The sequence below is a fragment of the Pinus tabuliformis genome, chromosome 3_1 (assembly GCF_031772625.1).
Source record: "Pinus tabuliformis cultivar Carrire ecotype Pingquan chromosome 3_1, CPIR1, whole genome shotgun sequence".
Lineage (NCBI taxonomy): Eukaryota > Viridiplantae > Streptophyta > Pinopsida > Pinales > Pinaceae > Pinus > Pinus tabuliformis.
The window spans coordinates 986,119,063-986,140,584 of NC_142301.1; the positions used below are offsets into that span (position 1 = coordinate 986,119,063).

At 40.5% G+C, this 21,522-nt stretch overlaps 1 protein-coding gene across 2 annotated transcripts; it reads left to right on the top strand.

Annotated features, from left to right (window-relative positions):
- The first annotated feature begins 3,065 nt into the window (after positions 1-3,065).
- LOC149191153 (uncharacterized) lies at positions 3,066-3,797 on the top strand. Of its 2 annotated transcripts, none has more exons than XM_089413517.1 (2): positions 3,066-3,286; positions 3,410-3,797. In XM_089413517.1, the coding sequence occupies exons 1-2, from the start codon at positions 3,167-3,169 to the stop codon at positions 3,617-3,619; spliced, it is 330 nt and encodes a 109-aa protein (XP_089269643.1). In that variant the 5' UTR covers positions 3,066-3,166; the 3' UTR covers positions 3,620-3,797. The 2 variants fall into 2 exon arrangements, with proteins under 2 accessions (XP_089269643.1, XP_089269644.1); XM_089413518.1 differs by having other exon boundaries at positions 3,148-3,286; positions 3,421-3,795.
- Positions 3,798-21,522: the final 17,725 nt, after the last annotated feature.

Sequence of the window (21,522 nt, forward strand, 5' to 3'; positions counted from 1 at the left end):
CATCAATAAAGATCAATACAAATTTGTCTAAGTATTGATGAAATACACTATTCATTAAACACATAAACGTTGCAGGCGCATTAGTTAACCCAAAAGGCAGTACCACAAACTCGTAATGTCCATAACGAGTACGAAAAGCAGTCTTGGCTATGTCTTCATCTTTTATTCTAATCTGGTGGTATCCTGATCTCAAGTCGATCTTAGAGAAGATGGTCGCCCCCTTCACCTGATCAAACAGCTCGTCAATGCGGGGTAGTGGATATTTGTTTTTAACTGTTAACTTATTCAACTGTCTATAGTCAATGCACATTCGCAGAGTCCCATCCTTCTTCCGCACAAACAGTACAGGAGCTCCCCAAGGAGAGACGCTGGGGCGGATGTACTTCTTTTCCAGCAGCTCTTGCAGCTGCATTTTTAACTCAGTTAACTCCGGCACACTCATCCAATAAGGTGCTCGGGATACTGGGGCTGCTCCGGGTACCAGCTCAATGGTGAAGTCCGGATCCCTTCTGGGTGGCAGCCCTGGAATCTCTTCAGGAAATACATCTGCAAATTCTTGCACTACTGGTATATCTTTAACAGTTGCAATCTTATCCCCAGAATCTGCAAACCCCACTTGCACTGCATAAATCTGGCATTTATTCCGGATACACTTAACCAGCTGAGAGGCTGTGATCGGCCGAATCTGCACTGGTTTCTGAATGCCTTGCATTTCTTTTCCCACACCCAGCTCATCTCTGTAAGAAACTGTTTTTGTTTTACAATTAATTACAGACCACCGTCGTTCCAACCAGTCCATTCCTATCAGCACGTCATAGGAACCAAGAGGGAGTACATTTAACTCAGTTGTTATGGTTTGGCCAGCTAACCTTAATGGACAATTGCTGACTTTGGTTAATACTCTTCTTTTGGTCCCAGTGGCCAGCTGTACTAACCATGGGCTTTTAAATTTAGTAGTTTGCAAACCACAGCTTTCTACCACTTTAGGACTTATATAGCTCAAAGTAGCTCCTGGGTCTACTAAAACAGAAACAGCGCAATCAAAAATCTTACCTTTGAACTCTATCATCGTTGGCTGGTAATCAGCTTGCCGATCCTCCAGTGCTGCGTTTATTCTGGGCATGGATCGAGCCACATCTCCTACTATTGAAGCTTCGTAGATCTGGGACAACTGATCGCTGTCCTTCCGATGAGGGCAGTTCCTGATATAATGGGGTCCGCCACAACCCCAACACTGAACAGGTTGCCGAGCTGTGCTTTCATTGTCCAATCTAACTTGCTGTTCATTGTATTTGGGTTCTGCAGGAGGTTTGAATCTACTCTGAGTTTTTGCTGGACTTTTAGTGCTGGCTCCTTTCGAAAATCCTTTCTGAAAACTGCTACGTGCTCCCTTACTACCCATGGGCATTTTACTGCTTCGCTTATCTGTCCAACGCTTTCCGGGATTTTCTCCTTTTGATTTGTTCTGCTGATAACACAGTCTTGCTTTTTGTATTGCTTCATCCATGGTTTTCGGATTATCGAACTCTATCCTTTCTCGCATTGTCAGAGGTAGGTTACTAACAAATCTTTGTACTTTAGCCTTCTCTTCACGAATATAGGGTACATAGCGAAGCAGGGATGTGAACTTGGTTACAAACTCATCAATGGTCTGCTGTCCCAGCCGCAGATCGTGAAATTCACGTGCCTTTTCATCATAAAAATGTTCTGTCAGGTACTTCTCTTTAAAATATCCTTGAAACTTCTCCCATGTCACATCCTGTTCACTTATTCCCCGCACCATCTTGACCTCTTCCCACCATAGCGTGGCTTTGGCTTGCAATTGGAATATAGCCAGCCTTGCCTTCAGATGATGATCGTATTCGTATACCTAAAAATACTTATTCATATTAATCAGCCATGCCTCTGCAGCTTCTTCAGATTCTCCGTCAAAATGAGGTGGTTTAATCTTCCTGAATTCTCCGTGTAATTCCATCCGGGGTCTTTTGGAAGTCTGATATTCAGAAGCGTTAACAGACTTCTCTCCTCTCGTCTCTCCTCTGTCTTCTGCTTCCTCCTGTTCAGTATGATAGCTCTGTTCATCTGTTATTTGTGCTTGCTCCGGCCTCGGATGTGACTGCTGCTGATGCTGTTTATCAGATAAGCTTTTCAGGATCCTCTCCTGTTCAACATTCAATCTTGCGTTATCCGCACGCAACTGAGCCATTTCATCCTTTAGCTCCTGCAAAGTCCTCAATAGCTTTGAGTCAGTAGTGCGACCTGCTGCTCCTAGCTGTACCCAGAACTCAGAATTCTGTTGAGGTTGTTCCATGTTATCCGGAGGTTCCGGATTCCCATAAGGAGCACTGTTTGCTCTTCTCATTCTGCTACTACCTGCTTCAGAACATCTCATTAAACAGATTTAATTTATCTTGGTGTATTGCTGAACTGTTACCATAATACTGTTTATATTCATGTTGCTGTAATCTTAAAATTTTCCCAAAGGTCACAGAGTTGTAAACCTTGGGCTCTGATACCAATTTGTCACGCTTCCACAATTTTTTTTTTTTTATCTTTTATAACACAGCAATGTTAACTTTCCTACCTAAGCATTATTACTTTGACTTACACATTGTTTGATGCATTCAAACCTTACAAATACATAAGAATTGCTAATTTGTTATATTCATGGCTTGATATATGTTTTTATAGTCGCATTCACATATACCTACTTACCTTCCTCATGATCACGACTTCAATGATTCAGTTTACATTATACCTTAATCATATCTAAATGAAAAGGACATAACCCACAGGCTATGGAAATAGATTATTCGTTGACCCCGCAAATGTATGGTTGTATGCAAATGTTGATAATGGAATGTTTATTACATATCCCGAGAGATCGGGATTGATCATCTGTCCGGCCATCGTATTCTCGGACCAGGTGTAAGCATCCTCCATCGTCCATTTGGAAAGATGAGAGGCAGATGGCAAACTTGCCATGTGCGCCCTGTACATGGCCCTGACTCCTAGGCCTTGTTGCTTTTCGCGCCAGAGAACCTCCATGGTAAACCGGCAATCGAACGGTTGACAAATCTTTCTGCAGATCAAGGGTTCATAATAAGCCACGAACCGGTAATCATCTGGAGGGTTTATAACTTGTCTACGCTTCCGGGTTGCCATAATGTTTATTCCATTTCCTCCGCTTCGTTCCAGCTCTGTATCCTCATGGTGCTCCGCCGCATCGGTCTTTTGTCTCAGGCATGCAGAACTGGCCACTATTCATCCTCATGGCTGTTTGAAGGTAAGGTATCCGTGTCACAGAACCCAGGTGCAGCTTGGATATGGTTATTGTTTTTTTTATTTCTCTGCTCTGGATTCATTTACAGTTTGATACCAGGTTTATATGATGCTAACATCGTTGCAGTTTTTGTGCAGGTATGAAACCTTCCACCCTAAAGAACAAGGGTTCCTCTTCCGGTCGTCTTTCTCACCGACAGGTAAACTTCAACCCCACTTTCCGCAGCTATACATACAGGTTCTATGTGGTCAGGGTCTAAGTTGTGTTCGTCCGCTTGACAGGGGTTCTGACAATGAGTCCCGAATCTGTTCCCTGCACAAGCTCAGGGTCTCCTGAAGGCATGTAGTGTTAGCTTTTTGAGTATTAAAACCCTTCGCTAGGAATTCCGAGGGTTGTATTACTGTGGCTCATGAATGATTTACAGTTCTGTCTCAAACCAAGTACTGGCATTTTATTCTTTCTGAAACACAGTCTGTTATTATTTCTTGAGCTCGGCTTCGGCTCGAATGGTTGATTAATCGTTGTTGTTTATAGACAAAGTGACTTTACGACCGTCTGGTCATTTGGTTTCAATAGACCGTGCAATTTGCTTTACAATGATCAATATATTTTTTCCAGGTCTTTTATTGAATGTTTGAGTTTTTACCACAGTTCAGATGAATGAACCTACGGCCATTCGACTCCGGCCTGGTTACCTCCACTGGCTGAGCGTAAGCTCCCGCTGCAATGGTTACCAGGTCAGGGTTTCACCGGCTATAATCCGCCTGAGAGAGCTTGTAACCCTGGTTACCCTGCTCTGTCCTCGGCGTCCATGCTTATGTTACACAGGAATGGTGCATGTTTTATTTCAGCGTTTACATAGTATGACTAAAGTAATATGAAGTCGTTGCAATGCATTCCGATTAAAATACCCCCGCTGAGGTTCCCCTCACGGCCTTGCGCTAGGGTTTCTATATTTAACACCTTTATTTATTTGTGCGTATAATGTATTACAGTGCGGAGGAGAACTCCAGTTCGACATTGCTATGTATGTAAATGTATATGCTTTAATATACAGATAGATTACAGTTCCTTTTCAATGCGGAACATATTTGTCCATTATATCTGTAAATGTTGCTATATAAATGTTTCTTGGTTCGGTTCTTGAACGCGTCTTAGGGTTTTCCAGCGATCTTTACAGTGCTGTATACTTTCGTTTAATGATGAGGCCTATACGTTTGGTTTAGGTTCTTATTGCTAATAGTTGCAAATCATTTGGTATGAAATGCGTTTCCTTATCGCAGACCTATCCCTGCATTCTCTGTTATAATACCAAAGGCTGTTATAATACAATGGTAATGTTTTTCCTTATTTCCAGTTATAAAAGAGTAGCTAGTATCGGTCTCTGTTTAAGTTATAGAGTTACTCTCTTTTTTTATTTATTCTCAGGAAAGGAACAGCTAATACTAGTCTCTGTCCGAGTTAAAGAAATTAACATTCTTTACCTTCTATACTCAAGAAAGAACAACTAATAACCGTCTCTATCCAAGTCATAAATATTACTCTTCTTATCATATATTTTCAAGAAAATAGCAGTTATTATCAGTGGTTTTCCTTCAACACAGAATAATAACAGAAGTATTTCTAGTAGATGTATGCATTGTGAGCCATACCTGCTCTTCCGCAACCTACTTGTAATTGCTTGCCAAACCTCCCGACCGTAGGAAGACTTCTCTTTGATCTTCCACCCCCAAGCACTTGCAGGTCCTACTCGACCGCAATAACACTGGACTCGCCAGTAAACGCTATCTGATCCTAACCAGACTTACCGTGCACAGGAAATTCTTTTCCTCTTATGCCATCTGATCCTAACCAGACATAGCATCCAAAAGAAAAATATTTTTATTTTTTTCCTCCTTGCCATCTGATCCTAACCAGACTTGGCAATTCCCCTTTTTCCTCTGGGGTCTCAACTACCTCAAGGTAGTTAGGGTTCCAGCATAACTGACTCATCAGTTACTTAACCAAGATTAATCATAACTCAGTTCCAATAATGTCAACACAATTATTTTTCATTAACACAAATTTAATAACCAGAATATATATATAATTTCAAATAAAGTCTCTTGTTCCATAATTACTTTTATCATTTACCAACATTACTTTTCACAGGGGATATTACATCTCCCCCTCCTGAAAGTCTACATCGTCCCGATGTTGCTGTTTACCCAAAAACAGTCTGGGATAAGCATCCCGCATCATTTGTTCATCTTCCCAGGTGGCCTCTTCAGGCCCAAAGTGCTGCCACTGCACCTTAACCTGGCTGATGACCTTTTTCCGCAGCTCGACTCTTCTCTGATCTAATATGTTCACTGGTTCGACCAGGAACTCTCCTTCCGGTTCCACCTGAAACACATAACAATTAAATCAGTTGTTTACTAGTATTTATTTCAGTTTACAGCTTTATGACAGTCTTTCCTCACCTGAATGTCCTGCCAACTTATTACATGTCTAGGGTCATACACATATCTCTTTAAAACTGATACATGGAAGACATTATGAACCCGAATATGGCTGGGTAGGGCGAGCTGATAGGCTACAGGCCCCACTCGTGCCAGAATTTGGAACGGTCCACAAAAAGGTGGTGCCAATTTGGCACAGGCATTCCATTGGAGGGTACTCTTCCTGGGTCGAACTCTGATGTATACATGTTCACCCACTTGATACTCTTTAAAGGTTCTCTTCCGGTCTGCAAATTTCTTCTGCCTATCTTGTGCCATCTTTAAATTAGCTCGAACCTTTTTCACCATGACTTCCATCTCTTCCAACATTTCAGGTCCTAACAAGAATTTGTCCTCCGGTCCACCCCAACTGGAGGGTGTGCGGCACTTCCGGCCGTAAAGTACCTCAACATGTCCTCCAACACTTGATTCACTCGCTCAGTCTGTCCGTCAGTTTGCGGATGATAGGCGGTGCTGAAACTCAATTGAGTTCCTAGACCTTCAAATAAGGTCCTCCAAAAAGCTGAGGTGAACTTAACATCACGATCAGATATTATTACTTTCGACAGCCCATGTAGTTTAAATATATTTTGCATAAAAATGTTTGCGATTTGAGCTGCACGATAAGTGGATTGAACCGGTATAAAGTGAGCTGCCTTACTGAGTTTATCCACTACTACCATTATCGAATCATTATTCTTTTTGGATTTCGGCAAACCGGTAATAAAGTCCATGGTTATGGTCTCCCATTTCCATTCTGGTATGGGTATTGGCTGTAGCAGTCCTGCAGGATGCTGATGTTCAGCTTTCACTTGCTGACACTCCAAACAGCGCGCCAGGTATTCTACAACATCCTTCTTCATGCCTGGCCAATAATACTCCTTCCTTAGTGAGGTGATTAATTTCTGGTAACCAGGATGTCCTGCATAAGGACTTCTATGCTTCTCATCCAAAATCTTTTCTTTAATACTGCTCTGATTGGGTACATAAATCTTCTTTTGAAAACACAACAAGTCGGCTGCATTCAAAGTATAACCTTGTTGTATGGAACGGGCATCTGAATTCTGCACCAAATGCTTCTTTTGCAAATAACTCTGATCTTGCGCCGACGCCACCCCAATCTCTTGGTCAAGAGTGGACCATCCTTGACTGATACCAATCTCATAAATGCAATGCACTTTTCGACTTAGTGCATCAGCTACTCTGTTTTCCTTTCCCTTCTTTTGCAAGGAGGTAATGGGGAAGGCAACTCTAGAAAAACCTTCTACAAACCGTCGATAATATCTAGCCAGCCCCATGAAAGATCGAATGTCTGCTACATCCTTGGGTGTAGGCCAATCCATTATGGTTTTAATCTTTTCAGGGTCTACGACTATACCTTCCTTTGTAATAATGTGACCCAAATACTGGATCTGTTCTTTATAGAAATCACATTTGCTGAATTTTCCATATAACTGATGCTCCCGCAAAGTCTGTAACACTATCTTTAGATGTTCCTCATGCTCTTTCCTATTCCGGGAGTAGATAAGTATATCATCAATAAAGATCAATACAAATTTGTCTAAGTATTGATGAAATACACTATTCATTAAACAATAAACGTTGCAGGCGCATTAGTTAACCCAAAAGGCAGTACCACAAACTCGTAATGTCCATAACGAGTACGAAAAGCGGTCTTGGCTATGTCTTCATCTTTTATTCTAATCTGGTGGTATCCTGATCTCAAGTCGATCTTAGAGAAGATGGTCGCCCCCTTCACCTGATCAAACAGCTCGTCAATGCGGGGTAGTGGATATTTGTTTTTAACTGTTAACTTATTCAACTGTCTATAGTCAATGCACATTCGCAGAGTCCCATCCTTCTTCCGCACAAACAGTACAGGAGCTCCCCAAGGAGAGACGCTGGGGCGGATGTACTTCTTTTCCAACAGCTCTTGCAGCTGCATTTTTAACTCAGTTAACTTTGGCACACTCATCCAATAAGGTGCTCGGGATACTGGGGCTGCTCCGGGTACCAGCTCAATGGTGAAGTCCAGATCCCTTCTGGGTGGCAGCCCTGGAATCTCTTCAGGAAATACATCTGCAAATTCTTGCACTACTGGTATATCTTTAACAGTTGCAATCTTATCCCCAGAATCTGCAAACCCCACTTGCACTGCATAAATCTGGCATTTATTCCGGATACACTTAACCAGCTGAGAGGCTGTGATCGGCCGAATCTGCACTGGTTTCTGAATGCCTTGCATTTCTTTTCCCACACCCAGCTCATCTCTGTAAGAAACTGTTTTTGTTTTACAATTAATTACAGACCACCGTCGTTCCAACCAGTCCATTCCTATCAGCACATCATAGGAACCAAGAGGGAGTACATTTAACTCAGTTGTTATGGTTTGGCCAGCTAACCTTAATGGACAATTGCTGACTTTGGTTAATACTCTTCTTTTGGTCCCAGTGGCCAGCTGTACTAACCATGGGCTTTTAAATTTAGTAGTTTGCAAACCACAGCTTTCTACCACTTTAGGACTTATATAGCTCAAAGTAGCTCCTGGGTCTACTAAAACAGAAACAGCGCAATCAAAAATCTTACCTTCGAACTCTATCATCGTTGGCTGGTAATCAGCTTGCCGATCCTCCAGTGCTGCGTTTATTCTGGGCATGGATCGAGCCACATCTCCTACTGTTGAAGCTTCGTAGATCTGGGACAACTGATCGCTGTCCTTCCGATGAGGGCAGTTCCTGATATAATGGGGTCCGCCACAACCCCAACACTGAACAGGTGGCCGAGCTGTGCTTTCATTGTCCAATCTAACTTGCTGTTCACTGTATTTGGGTTCTGCAGGAGGTTTGAATCTACTCTGAGTTTTTGCTGGATTTTTAGTGCTGGCTCCTTTCGAAAATCCTTTCTGAAAACTGCTGCGTGCTCCCTTACTACCCATGGGCATTTTACTGCTTCGCTTATCTGTCCAACGCTTTCCGGGATTTTCTCCTTTTGATTTGTTCTGCTGATAACACAGTCTTGCTTTTCGTATTGCTTCATCCATGGTTTTCGGATTATCGAACTCTATCCTTTCTCGCATTGTCAGAGGTAGGCTACTAACAAATCTTTGTACTTTAGCCTTCTCTTCACGAATATAGGGTACATAGCGAAGCAGGGATGTGAACTTGGTTACAAACTCATCAATGGTCTGCTGTCCCAGCCGCAGATCGTGAAATTCACGTGCCTTTTCATCATAAAAACGTTCTGTCAGGTACTTCTCTTTAAAATATCCTTGAAACTTCTCCCATGTCACATCCTGTTCACTTATTCCCCGCACCATCTTGACCTCTTCCCACCATAGCGTGGCTTTGGCTTGCAATTGGAATATAGCCAGCCTTGCCTTCAGATGATGATCGTATTCGTATACCTGAAAATACTTATTCATATTAATCAGCCATGCCTCTGCAGCTTCTTCAGATTCTCCGTCAAAATGAGGTGGTTTAATCTTCCTGAATTCTCCGTGTAATTCCATCCGGGGTCTTTTGGAAGTCTGATATTCAGAAGCGTTAACAGACTTCTCTCCTCTCGTCTCTCCTCTGTCCTCTGCTTCCTCCTGTTCAGTATGATAGCTCTGTTCATCTGTTATTTGTGCTTGCTCCGGCCTCGGATGTGACTGCTGCTGATGCTGTTTATCAGATAAGCTTTTCAGGATCCTCTCCTGTTCAACATTCAATCTTGCGTTATCCGCACGCAACTGAGCCATTTCATCCTTTAGCTCCTGCAAAGTCCTCAATAGCGTTGAGTCAGTAGTGCGACCTGCTGCTCCTAGCTGTACCCAGAACTCAGAATTCTGTTGAGGTTGTTCCATGTTATCCGGAGGTTACGGATTCCCATAAGGAGCACTGTTTGCTCTTCTCATTCTGCTACTACCTGCTTCAGAACATCTCATTAAACAGATTTAATTTATCTTGGTGTATTGCTGAACTGTTACCATAATACTGTTTATATTCATGTTGCTGTAATCTTAAAATTTTCCCAAAGGTCACAGAGTTGTAAACCTTGGGCTCTGATACCAATTTGTCACGCTTCCACAATTTTTTTTTTTTATCTTTTATAACACAGCAATGTTAACTTTCCTACCTAAGCATTATTACTTTGACTTACACATTGTTTGATGCATTCAAACCTTACAAATACATAAGAATTGCTAATTTGTTATATTCATGGCTTGATATATGTTTTTATAGTCGCATTCACATATACCTACTTACCTTCCTCGTGATCACGACTTCAATGATTCAGTTTACATTATACCTTAATCATATCTAAATGAAAAGGACATAACCCACAGGCTATGGAAATAGATTATTCGTTGACCCCGCAAATGTATGGTTGTATGCAAATGTTGATAATGGAATGTTTATTACATATCCCGAGAGATCGGGATTGATCATCTGTCCGGCCATCGTATTCTCGGACCAGGTGTAAGCATCCTCCATCGTCCATTTGGAAAGATGAGAGGCAGATGGCAAACTTGCCATGTGCGCCCTGTACATGGCCCTGACTCCTCGGCCTTGTTGCTTTTCGCGCCAGAGAACCTCCATGGTAAACCGGCAATCGAACGGTTGACAAATCTTTCTGCAGATCAAGGGTTCATAATAAGCCACGAACCGGTAATGATATGGAGGGTTTATAACTTGTCTACGCTTCCGGGTTGCCATAATGTTTATTCCATTTCCTCCGCTTCGTTCCAGCTCTGTATCCTCATGGTGCTCCGCCGCATCGGTCTTTTGTCTCAGGCATGCAGAACTGGCCACTATTCATCCTCATGGCTGTTTGAAGGTAAGGTATCTGTGTCACAGAACCCAGGTGCAGCTCAGATATGGTTATTGTTTTTTTATTTCTCTGCTCTGGATTCATTTACAGTTTGATACCAGGTTTATATGATGCTAACATCGTTGCAGTTTTTGTGCAGGTATGAAACCTTCCACCCTAAAGAACAAGGGTTCCTCTTCCGGTCGTCTTTCTCACCGACAGGTAAACTTCAACCCCACTTTCCGCAGCTATACATATAGGTTCTATGTGGTCAGGGTCTAAGTTGTGTTCGTCCGCTTGACAGGGGTTCTGACAATGAGTCCCGAATCTGTTCCCTGCACAAGCTCAGGGTCTCCTGAAGGCATGTAGTGTTAGCTTTTTGAGTATTAAAACCCTTCGCTAGGAATTCCGAGGGTTGTATTACTGTGGCTCATGAATGATTTACAGTTCTGTCTCAAACCAAGTACTGGCATTTTATTCTTTCTGAAACACAGTCTGTTATTATTTCTTGAGCTCGGCTTCGGCTCGAATGGTTGATTAATCGTTGTTGTTTATAGACAAAGTGACTTTACGACCGTCTGGTCATTTGGTTTCAATAGACCGTGCAATTTGCTTTACAATGATCAATATATTTTTTCCAGGTCTTTTATTGAATGTTTGAGTTTTTACCACAGTTCAGATGAATGAACCTACGGCCATTCGACTCCGGCCTGGTTACCTCCACTGGCTGAGCGTAAGCTCCCGCTGCAATGGTTACCAGGTCAGGGTTTCACCGGCTATAATCCGCCTGAGAGAGCTTGTAACCCTGGTTACCCTGCTCTGTCCTCGGCGTCCATGCTTATGTTACACAGGAATGGTGCATGTTTTATTTCAGCGTTTACATAGTATGACTAAAGTAATATGAAGTCGTTGCAATGCATTCCGATTAAAATACCCCGCTGAGGTTCCCCTCACGGCCTTGCGCTAGGGTTTCTATATTTAACACCTTTATTTATTTGTGCGTATAATGTATTACAGTGCGGAGGAGAACTCCAGTTCGACATTGCTATGTATGTAAATGTATATGCTTTAATATACAGATAGATTACAGTTCCTTTTCAATGCGGAACATATTTGTCCATTATATCTGTAAATGTTGCTATATAAATGTTTCTTGGTTCGGTTCTTGAACGCGTCTTAGGGTTTTCCAGCGATCTTTACAGTGCTGTATACTTTCGTTTAATGATGAGGCCTATACGTTTGGTTTAGGTTCTTATTGCTAATAGTTGCAAATCATTTGGTATGAAATGCGTTTCCTTATCGCAGACCTATCCCTGCATTCTCTGTTATAATACCAAAGGCTGTTATAATACAATGGTAATGTTTTTCCTTATTTCCAGTTATAAAAGAGTAGCTAGTATCGGTCTCTGTTTAAGTTATAGAGTTACTCTCTTTTTTTATTTATTCTCAGGAAAGGAACAGCTAATACTAGTCTCTGTCCGAGTTAAAGAAATTAACATTCTTTACCTTCTATACTCAAGAAAGAACAGCTAATAACCGTCTCTGTCCGAGTCATAAATATTACTCTTCTTATCATATATTTTCAAGAAAATAGCAGTTATTATCAGTGGTTTTCCTTCAACACAGAATAATAACAGAAGTATTTCTAGTAGATGTATGCATTGTGAGCCATACCTGCTCTTCCGCAACCTACTTGTAATTGCTTGCCAAACCTCCCGACCGTAGGAAGACTTCTCTTTGATCTTCCACCCCCAAGCACTTGCAGGTCCTACTCGACCGCAATAACACTGGACTCGCCAGTAAACGCTATCTGATCCTAACCAGACTTACCGTGCACAGGAAATTCTTTTCCTCTTATGCCATCTGATCCTAACCAGACATAGCATCCAAAAGAAAAATATTTTTATTTTTTTCCTCCTTGCCATCTGATCCTAACCAGACTTGGCAATTCCCCTTTTTCCTCTGGGGTCTCAACTACCTCAAGGTAGTTAGGGTTCCAGCATAACTGACTCATCAGTTACTTAACCAAGATTAATCATAACTCAGTTCCAATAATGTCAACACAATTATTTTTCATTAACACAAATTTAATAACCAGAATATATATATAATTTCAAATAAAGTCTCTTGTTCCATAATTACTTTTATCATTTACCAACATTACTTTTCACAGGGGATATTACATCTCCCCCTCCTGAAAGTCTACATCGTCCCGATGTTGCTGTTTACCCAAAAACAGTCTGGGATAAGCATCCCGCATCATTTGTTCATCTTCCCAGGTGGCCTCTTCAGGCCCAAAGTGCTGCCACTGCACCTTAACCTGGCTGATGACCTTTTTCCGCAGCTCGACTCTTCTCTGATCTAATATGTTCACTGGTTCGACCAGGAACTCTCCTTCCGGTTCCACCTGAAACACATAACAATTAAATCAGTTGTTTACTAGTATTTATTTCAGTTTACAGCTTTATGACAGTCTTTCCTCACCTGAATGTCCTGCCAACTTATTACATGTCTAGGGTCATACACATATCTCTTTAAAACTGATACATGGAAGACATTATGAACCCGAATATGGCTGGGTAGGGCGAGCTGATAGGCTACAGGCCCCACTCGTGCCAGAATTTGGAACGGTCCACAAAAAGGTGGTGCCAATTTGGCACAGGCATTCCATTGGAGGGTACTCTTCCTGGGTCGAACTCTGATGTATACATGTTCACCCACTTGATACTCTTTAAAGGTTCTCTTCCGGTCTGCAAATTTCTTCTGCCTATCTTGTGCCATCTTTAAATTAGCTCGAACCTTTTTCACCATGACTTCCATCTCTTCCAACATTTCAGGTCCTAACAAGAATTTGTCCTCCGGTCCACCCCAACTGGAGGGTGTGCGGCACTTCCGGCCGTAAAGTACCTCAACATGTCCTCCAACACTTGATTCACTCGCTCAGTCTGTCCGTCAGTTTGCGGATGATAGGCGGTGCTGAAACTCAACCGAGTTCCTAGACCTTCAAATAAGGTCCTCCAAAAAGCTGAGGTGAACTTAACATCACGATCAGATATTATTACTTTCGACAGCCCATGTAGTTTAAATATATTTTGCATAAAAATGTTTGCGATTTGAGCTGCACGATAAGTGGATTGAACCGGTATAAAGTGAGCTGCCTTACTGAGTTTATCCACTACTACCATTATCGAATCATTATTCTTTTTGGATTTCGGCAAACCGGTAATAAAGTCCATGGTTATGGTCTCCCATTTCCATTCTGGTATGGGTATTGGCTGTAGCAGTCCTGCAGGATGCTGATGTTCAGCTTTCACTTGCTGACACTCCAAACAGCGCGCCAGGTATTCTACAACATCCTTCTTCATGCCTGGCCAATAATACTCCTTCCTTAGTGAGGTGATTAATTTCTGGTAACCAGGATGTCCTGCATAAGGACTTCTATGCTTCTCATCCAAAATCTTTTCTTTAATACTGCTCTGATTGGGTACATAAATCTTCTTTTGAAAACACAACAAGTCGGCTGCATTCAAAGTATAACCTTGTTGTATGGAACGGGCATCTGAATTCTGCACCAAATGCTTCTTTTGCAAATAACTCTGATCTTGCGCCGACGCCACCCCAATCTCTTGGTCAAGAGTGGACCATCCTTGACTGATACCAATCTCGTAAATGCAATGCACTTTTCGACTTAGTGCATCAGCTACTCTGTTTTCCTTTCCCTTCTTTTGCAAGGAGGTAATGGGGAAGGCAACTCTAGAAAAACCTTCTACAAACCGTCGATAATATCTAGCCAGCCCCATGAAAGATCGAATGTCTGCTACATCCTTGGGTGTAGGCCAATCCATTATGGTTTTAATCTTTTCAGGGTCTACGGCTATACCTTCCTTTGTAATAATGTGACCCAAATACTGGATCTGTTCTTTATAGAAATCACATTTGCTGAATTTTCCATATAACTGATGCTCCCGCAAAGTCTGTAACACTATCTTTAGATGTTCCTCATGCTCTTTCCTATTCCAGGAGTAGATAAATATATCATCAATAAAGATCAATACAAATTTGTCTAAGTATTGATGAAATACACTATTCATTAAACACATAAACGTTGCAGGCGCATTAGTTAACCCAAAAGGCAGTACCACAAACTCGTAATGTCCATAACGAGTACGAAAAGCAGTCTTGGCTATGTCTTCATCTTTTATTCTAATCTGGTGGTATCCTGATCTCAAGTCGATCTTAGAGAAGATGGTCGCCCCCTTCACCTGATCAAACAGCTCGTCAATGCGGGGTAGTGGATATTTGTTTTTAACTGTTAACTTATTCAACTGTCTATAGTCAATGCACATTCGCAGAGTCCCATCCTTCTTCCGCACAAACAGTACAGGAGCTCCCCAAGGAGAGACGCTGGGGCGGATGTACTTCTTTTCCAACAGCTCTTGCAGCTGCATTTTTAACTCAGTTAACTTTGGCACACTCATCCAATAAGGTGCTCGGGATACTGGGGCTGCTCCGGGTACCAGCTCAATGGTGAAGTCCAGATCCCTTCTGGGTGGCAGCCCTGGAATCTCTTCAGGAAATACATCTGCAAATTCTTGCACTACTGGTATATCTTTAACAGTTGCAATCTTATCCCCAGAATCTGCAAACCCCACTTGCACTGCATAAATCTGGCATTTATTCCGGATACACTTAACCAGCTGAGAGGCTGTGATCGGCCGAATCTGCACTGGTTTCTGAATGCCTTGCATTTCTTTTCCCACACCCAGCTCATCTCTGTAAGAAACTGTTTTTGTTTTACAATTAATTACAGACCACCGTCGTTCCAACCAGTCCATTCCTATCAGCACATCATAGGAACCAAGAGGGAGTACATTTAACTCAGTTGTTATGGTTTGGCCAGCTAACCTTAATGGACAATTGCTGACTTTGGTTAATACTCTTCTTTTGGTCCCAGTGGCCAGCTGTACTAACCATGGGCTTTTAAATTTAGTAGTTTGCAAACCACAGCTTTCTACCACTTTAGGACTTATATAGCTCAAAGTAGCTCCTGGGTCTACTAAAACAGAAACAGCGCAATCAAAAATCTTACCTTCGAACTCTATCATCGTTGGCTGGTAATCAGCTTGCCGATCCTCCAGTGCTGCGTTTATTCTGGGCATGGATCGAGCCACATCTCCTACTGTTGAAGCTTCGTAGATCTGGGACAACTGATCGCTGTCCTTCCGATGAGGGCAGTTCCTGATATAATGGGGTCCGCCACAACCCCAACACTGAACAGGTTGCCGAGCTGTGCTTTCATTGTCCAATCTAACTTGCTGTTCATTGTATTTGGGTTCTGCAGGAGGTTTGAATCTACTCTGAGTTTTTGCTGGATTTTTAGTGCTGGCTCCTTTCGAAAATCCTTTCTGAAAACTGCTGCGTGCTCCCTTACTACCCATGGGCATTTTACTGCTTCGCTTTTCTGTCCAATGCTTTCCGGGATTTTCTCCTTTTGATTTGTTCTGCTGATAACACAGTCTTGCTTTTCGTATTGCTTCATCCATGGTTTTCGGATTATCGAACTCTATCCTTTCTCGCATTGTCAGAGGTAGGTTACTAACAAATCTTTGTACTTTAGCCTTCTCTTCACGAATATAGGGTACATAGCGAAGCAGGGATGTGAACTTGGTTACAAACTCATCAATGGTCTGCTGTCCCAGCCGCAGATCGTGAAATTCACGTGCCTTTTCATTATAAAAACGTTCTGTCAGGTACTTCTCTTTAAAATATCCTTGAAACTTCTCCCATGTCACATCCTGTTCACTTATTCCCCGCACCATCTTGACCTCTTCCCACCATAGCGTGGCTTTGGCTTGCAATTGGAATATAGCCAGCCTTGCCTTCAGATGATGATCGTATTCGTATACCTGAAAATACTTATTCATATTAATCATCCATGCCTCTGCAGCTTCTTCAGATTCTCCGTCAAAATGAGGTGGTTTAATCTTCCTGAATTCTCCGTGTAATTCCATCTGTGGTTTTTTGGAAGTCTGATATTCAGAAGCGTTAACAGACTTCTCTCCTCTCGTCTCTCCTCTGTCTTCTGCTTCCTCCTGTTCAGTATGATAGTTCTGTTCATCTGTTATTTGTGCTTGCTCCGGCCTCGGATGTGACTGCTGCTGATGCTGTTTATCAGATAAGCTTTTCAGGATCCTCTCCTGTTCAACATTCAATCTTGCGTTATCCGCACGCAACTGAGCCATTTCATCCTTTAGCTCCTGCAAAGTCCTCAATAGCTTTGAGTCAGTAGTGCGACCTGCTGCTCCTAGCTGTACCCAGAACTCAGAATTCTGTTGAGGTTGTTCCATGTTATCCGGAGGTTACGGATTCCCATAAGGAGCACTGTTTGCTCTTCTCATTCTGCTACTACCTGCTTCAGAACATCTCATTAAACAGATTTAATTTATCTTGGTGTATTGCTGAACTGTTACCATAATACTGTTTATATTCATGTTGCTGTAATCTTAAAATTTTCCCAAAGGTCACAGAGTTGTAAACCTTGGGCTCTGATACCAATTTGTCACGCTTCCACAATTTTTTTTTTTTTATCTTTTATAACACAGCAATGTTAACTTTCCTACCTAAGCATTATTACTTTGACTTACACATTGTTTGATGCATTCAAACCTTACAAATACATAAGAATTGCTAATTTGTTATATTCATGGCTTGATATATGTTTTTATAGTCGCATTCACATATACCTACTTACCTTCCTCGTGATCACGACTTCAATGATTCAGTTTACATTATACCTTAATCATATCTAAATGAAAAGGACATAACCCACAGGCTATGGAAATAGATTATTCGTTGACCCCGCAAATGTATGGTTGTATGCAAATGTTGATAATGGAATGTTTATTACATATCCCGAGAGATCGGGATTGATCATCTGTCCGGCCATCGTATTCTCGGACCAGGTGTAAGCATCCTCCATCGTCCATTTGGAAAGATGAGAGGCAGATGGCAAACTTGCCATGTTCGCCCTGTACATGGCCCTGACTCCTCGGCCTTGTTGCTTTTCGCGCCAGAGAACCTCCATGGTAAATCGGCGATCGAACGGTTGACAAATCTTTCTGCAGATCAAGGGTTCATAATAAGCCACGAACCGGTAATGATATGGAGGGTTTATAACTTGTCTACGCTTCCGGGTTGCCATAATGTTTATTCCATTTCCTCCGCTTCGTTCCAGCTCTGTATCCTCATGGTGCTCCGCCGCATCGGTCTTTTGTCTCAGGCATGCAGAACTGGCCACTATTCATCCTCATGGCTGTTTGAAGGTAAGGTATCTGTGTCACAGAACCCAGGTGCAGCTCGGATATGGTTATTGTTTTTTTTATTTCTCTGCTCTGGATTCATTTATAGTTTGATACAAGGTTTATATGATGCTAACATCGTTGCAGTTTTTGTGCAGGTATGAAACCTTCCACCCTAAAGAACAAGGGTTCCTCTTCCGGTCGTCTTTCTCACCGACAGGTAAACTTCAACCCCACTTTCCGCAGCTATACATATAGGTTCCATGTGGTCAGGGTCTAAGTTGTGTTCGTCCGCTTGACAGGGGTTCTGACAATGAGTCCCGAATCTGTTCCCTGCACAAGCTCAGGGTCTCCTGAAGGCATGTAGTGTTAGCTTTTTGAGTATTAAAACCCTTCGCTAGGAATTCCGAGGGTTGTATTACTGTGGCTCATGAATGATTTACAGTTCTGTCTCAAACCAAGTACTGGCATTTTATTCTTTCTGAAACACAGTCTGTTATTATTTCTTGAGCTCGGCTTCGGCTCGAATGGTTGATTAATCGTTGTTGTTTATAGACAAAGTGACTTTACGACCGTCTGGTCATTTGGTTTCAATAGACCGTGCAATTTGCTTTACAATGATCAATATATTTTTTCCAGGTCTTTTATTGAATGTTTGAGTTTTTACCACAGTTCAGATGAATGAACCTACGACCATTCGACTCCGGCCTGGTTACCTCCACTGGCTGAGCGTAAGCTCCCGCTGCAATGGTTACCAGGTCAGGGTTTCACGGCTATAATCCGCCTGAGAGAGCTTGTAACCCTGGTTACCCTGCTCTGTCCTCGGCGTCCATGCTTATGTTACACAGGAATGGTGCATGTTTTATTTCAGCGTTTACATAGTATGACTAAATTAATATGAAGTCGTTGCAATGCATTCCGATTAAAATACCCTCGCTGAGGTTCCCCTCACGGCCTTGCGCTAGGGTTTCTATATTTAACACCTTTATTTATTTGTGCGTATAATGTATTACAGTGCGGAGGAGAACTCCAGTTCGACATTGCTATGTATGTAAATGTATATGCTTTAATATACAGATAGATTACAGTTCCTTTTCAATGCGGAACATATTTGTCCATTATATCTGTAAATGTTGCTATATAAATGTTTCTTGGTTCGGTTCTTGAACGCGTCTTAGGGTTTTCCAGCGATCTTTACAGTGCTGTATACTTTCGTTTAATGATGAGGCCTATAAGTTTGGTTTAGGTTCTTATTGCTAATAGTTGCAAATCATTTGGTATGAAATGCGTTTCCTTATCGCAGACCTATCCCTGCATTCTCTGTTATAATACCAAAGGCTGTTATAATACAATGGTAATGTTTTTCCTTATTTCCAGTTATAAAAGAGTAGCTAGTATCGGTCTCTGTTTAAGTTATAGAGTTACTCTCTTTTTTTATTTATTCTCAGGAAAGGAACAGCTAATACTAGTCTCTGTCCGAGTTAAAGAAATTAACATTCTTTACCTTCTATACTCAAGAAAGAACAGCTAATAACCGTCTCTGTCCGAGTCATAAATATTACTCTTCTTATCATATATTTTCAAGAAAATAGCAGTTATTATCAGTGGTTTTCCTTCAACACAGAATAATAACAAAAGTATTTCTAGTAGATGTATGCATTGTGAGCCATACCTGCTCTTCCGCAACCTACTTGTAATTGCTTGCCAAACCTCCCGACCGTAGGAAGACTTCTCTTTGATCTTCCACCCCCAAGCACTTGCAGGTCCTACTCGACCGCAATAACACTGGACTCGCCAGTAAACGCTATCTGATCCTAACCAGACTTAGCGTGCACAGGAAATTCTTTTCCTCTTATGCCATCTGATCCTAACCAGACATAGCATCCAAAAGAAAAATATTTTTATTTTTTTCCTCCTTGCCATCTGATCCTAACCAGACTTGGCAATTCCCCTTTTTCCTCTGGGGTCTCAACTACCTCAAGGTAGTTAGGGTTCCAGCATAACTGACTCATCAGTTACTTAACCAAGATTAATCATAACTCAGTTCCAATAATGTCAACACAATTATTTTTCATTAACACAAATTTAATAACCAGAATATATATATAATTTCAAATAAAGTCTCTTGTTCCATAATTACTTTTATCATTTACCAACATTACTTTTCACAGGGGATATTACAATTAATTTCACCAACGTTGCGTAGAAGAGAACTTGTATTTTTCCAGTGAATGAACAAAGCAATTACAATTAATTTCACCAACGTTGCATAGAAGAGAACTTGTATTTTTCCAGTGAATGAACAAAGCAAAACTGGAATTAAAAATTTACCCTACTGATTCCTATTCAACAATTAAAAAGTAAGTTCAATGACATATTTCCACTAATTCAACTATTGAAAAATAAATTTTTAATTTAATAAAATAAATATAAATTTTATTTTTTAACAAAATAAATAATAAAAAAAAGTAAATCAATATTTTTAAATTTCCATATGTCCAACACCATAAACCATGTTTGAAAATCCCTTCAAATTCATATTTATTTAGTCAACCATGTGGATGTGTATATCTCAAACTTCCAGATCTAATTACCGTATACCTTGTGTATGGCTATTGTTAGGTGTAACTAAGCACAGGGCATTGTTCAATAAAACAAAACACATTACGTATTCATGTTCGGGTGCAAACAGGAGGCAGTGAATTGGAGCAGGGGACTCTAACAAAAATATTGCACTGTACCGAATTAAAATTCACTGAATTAATCGTCGTACCGAACCGAACTGGCGAATTAACGTATTTTTTTTTTCCTATACGGACGAACTTGGTAACTATGGCTCATATATATTTATATGGCTTAATAAATTCGACATATAATAAACCTATTAAAAACAAAATTTCACAATACAGCAATATCGAAGAGATTGCCCTCATATATATATAGCTTAATAAATTCGACATATAATAAACTTACTAAAAAAACTTAGTTAAAATTTTATATTCAGAAATAAATTAATTAAAAACAAAAAAATGTCCTCTTTGCATGCAAGTAAATAAAATATTTTAATTGTAGTTAATTTTATATTAGTTTTATATAAAGATATAAAACAATTAAAAGTATTAGGTTTTTTTTAATTTTTTTAATCTGGAGAAGATTTCTAATTTTTTTAGAATTAAATAATGAGTTTATATATTGCATCTATAAAATCAAGTGGTATTTAGTCTTTGTAATTAAATTTAGAAATTATGATTTGAGAAAATTTGTATAAATAATTATAAATTTCAATATTGTTGAGTCTTTATTACTAAACCTAGAAATTATCTTTTCAGAAAAAATTTATAAACCATTATAAATTACATTGGTTAATGTTAAATTAATAGTGATTAATAGACAAATCTAATCTTATAGTCTTAAAATTGAGATGCAAAAGTGAATAATTTAATTAATTAAAAAACGATTTTGTTGAAATTCTTGCTTTTTTCAAGTAGTGAAAAAAAATCTATATAAAAATCTAGAATTCAACTGTTTAAGCTCTGAGGCTTTGATATAAACTTTAATCTCTAATTTGTGGTTATTATTATTATTAATAATATGGTGTAGTCTAATGAATAGACAAAATGATTCTTTTTACTAGATACAGTTTCATGCAAAATTGTAATTTTTTGTTATT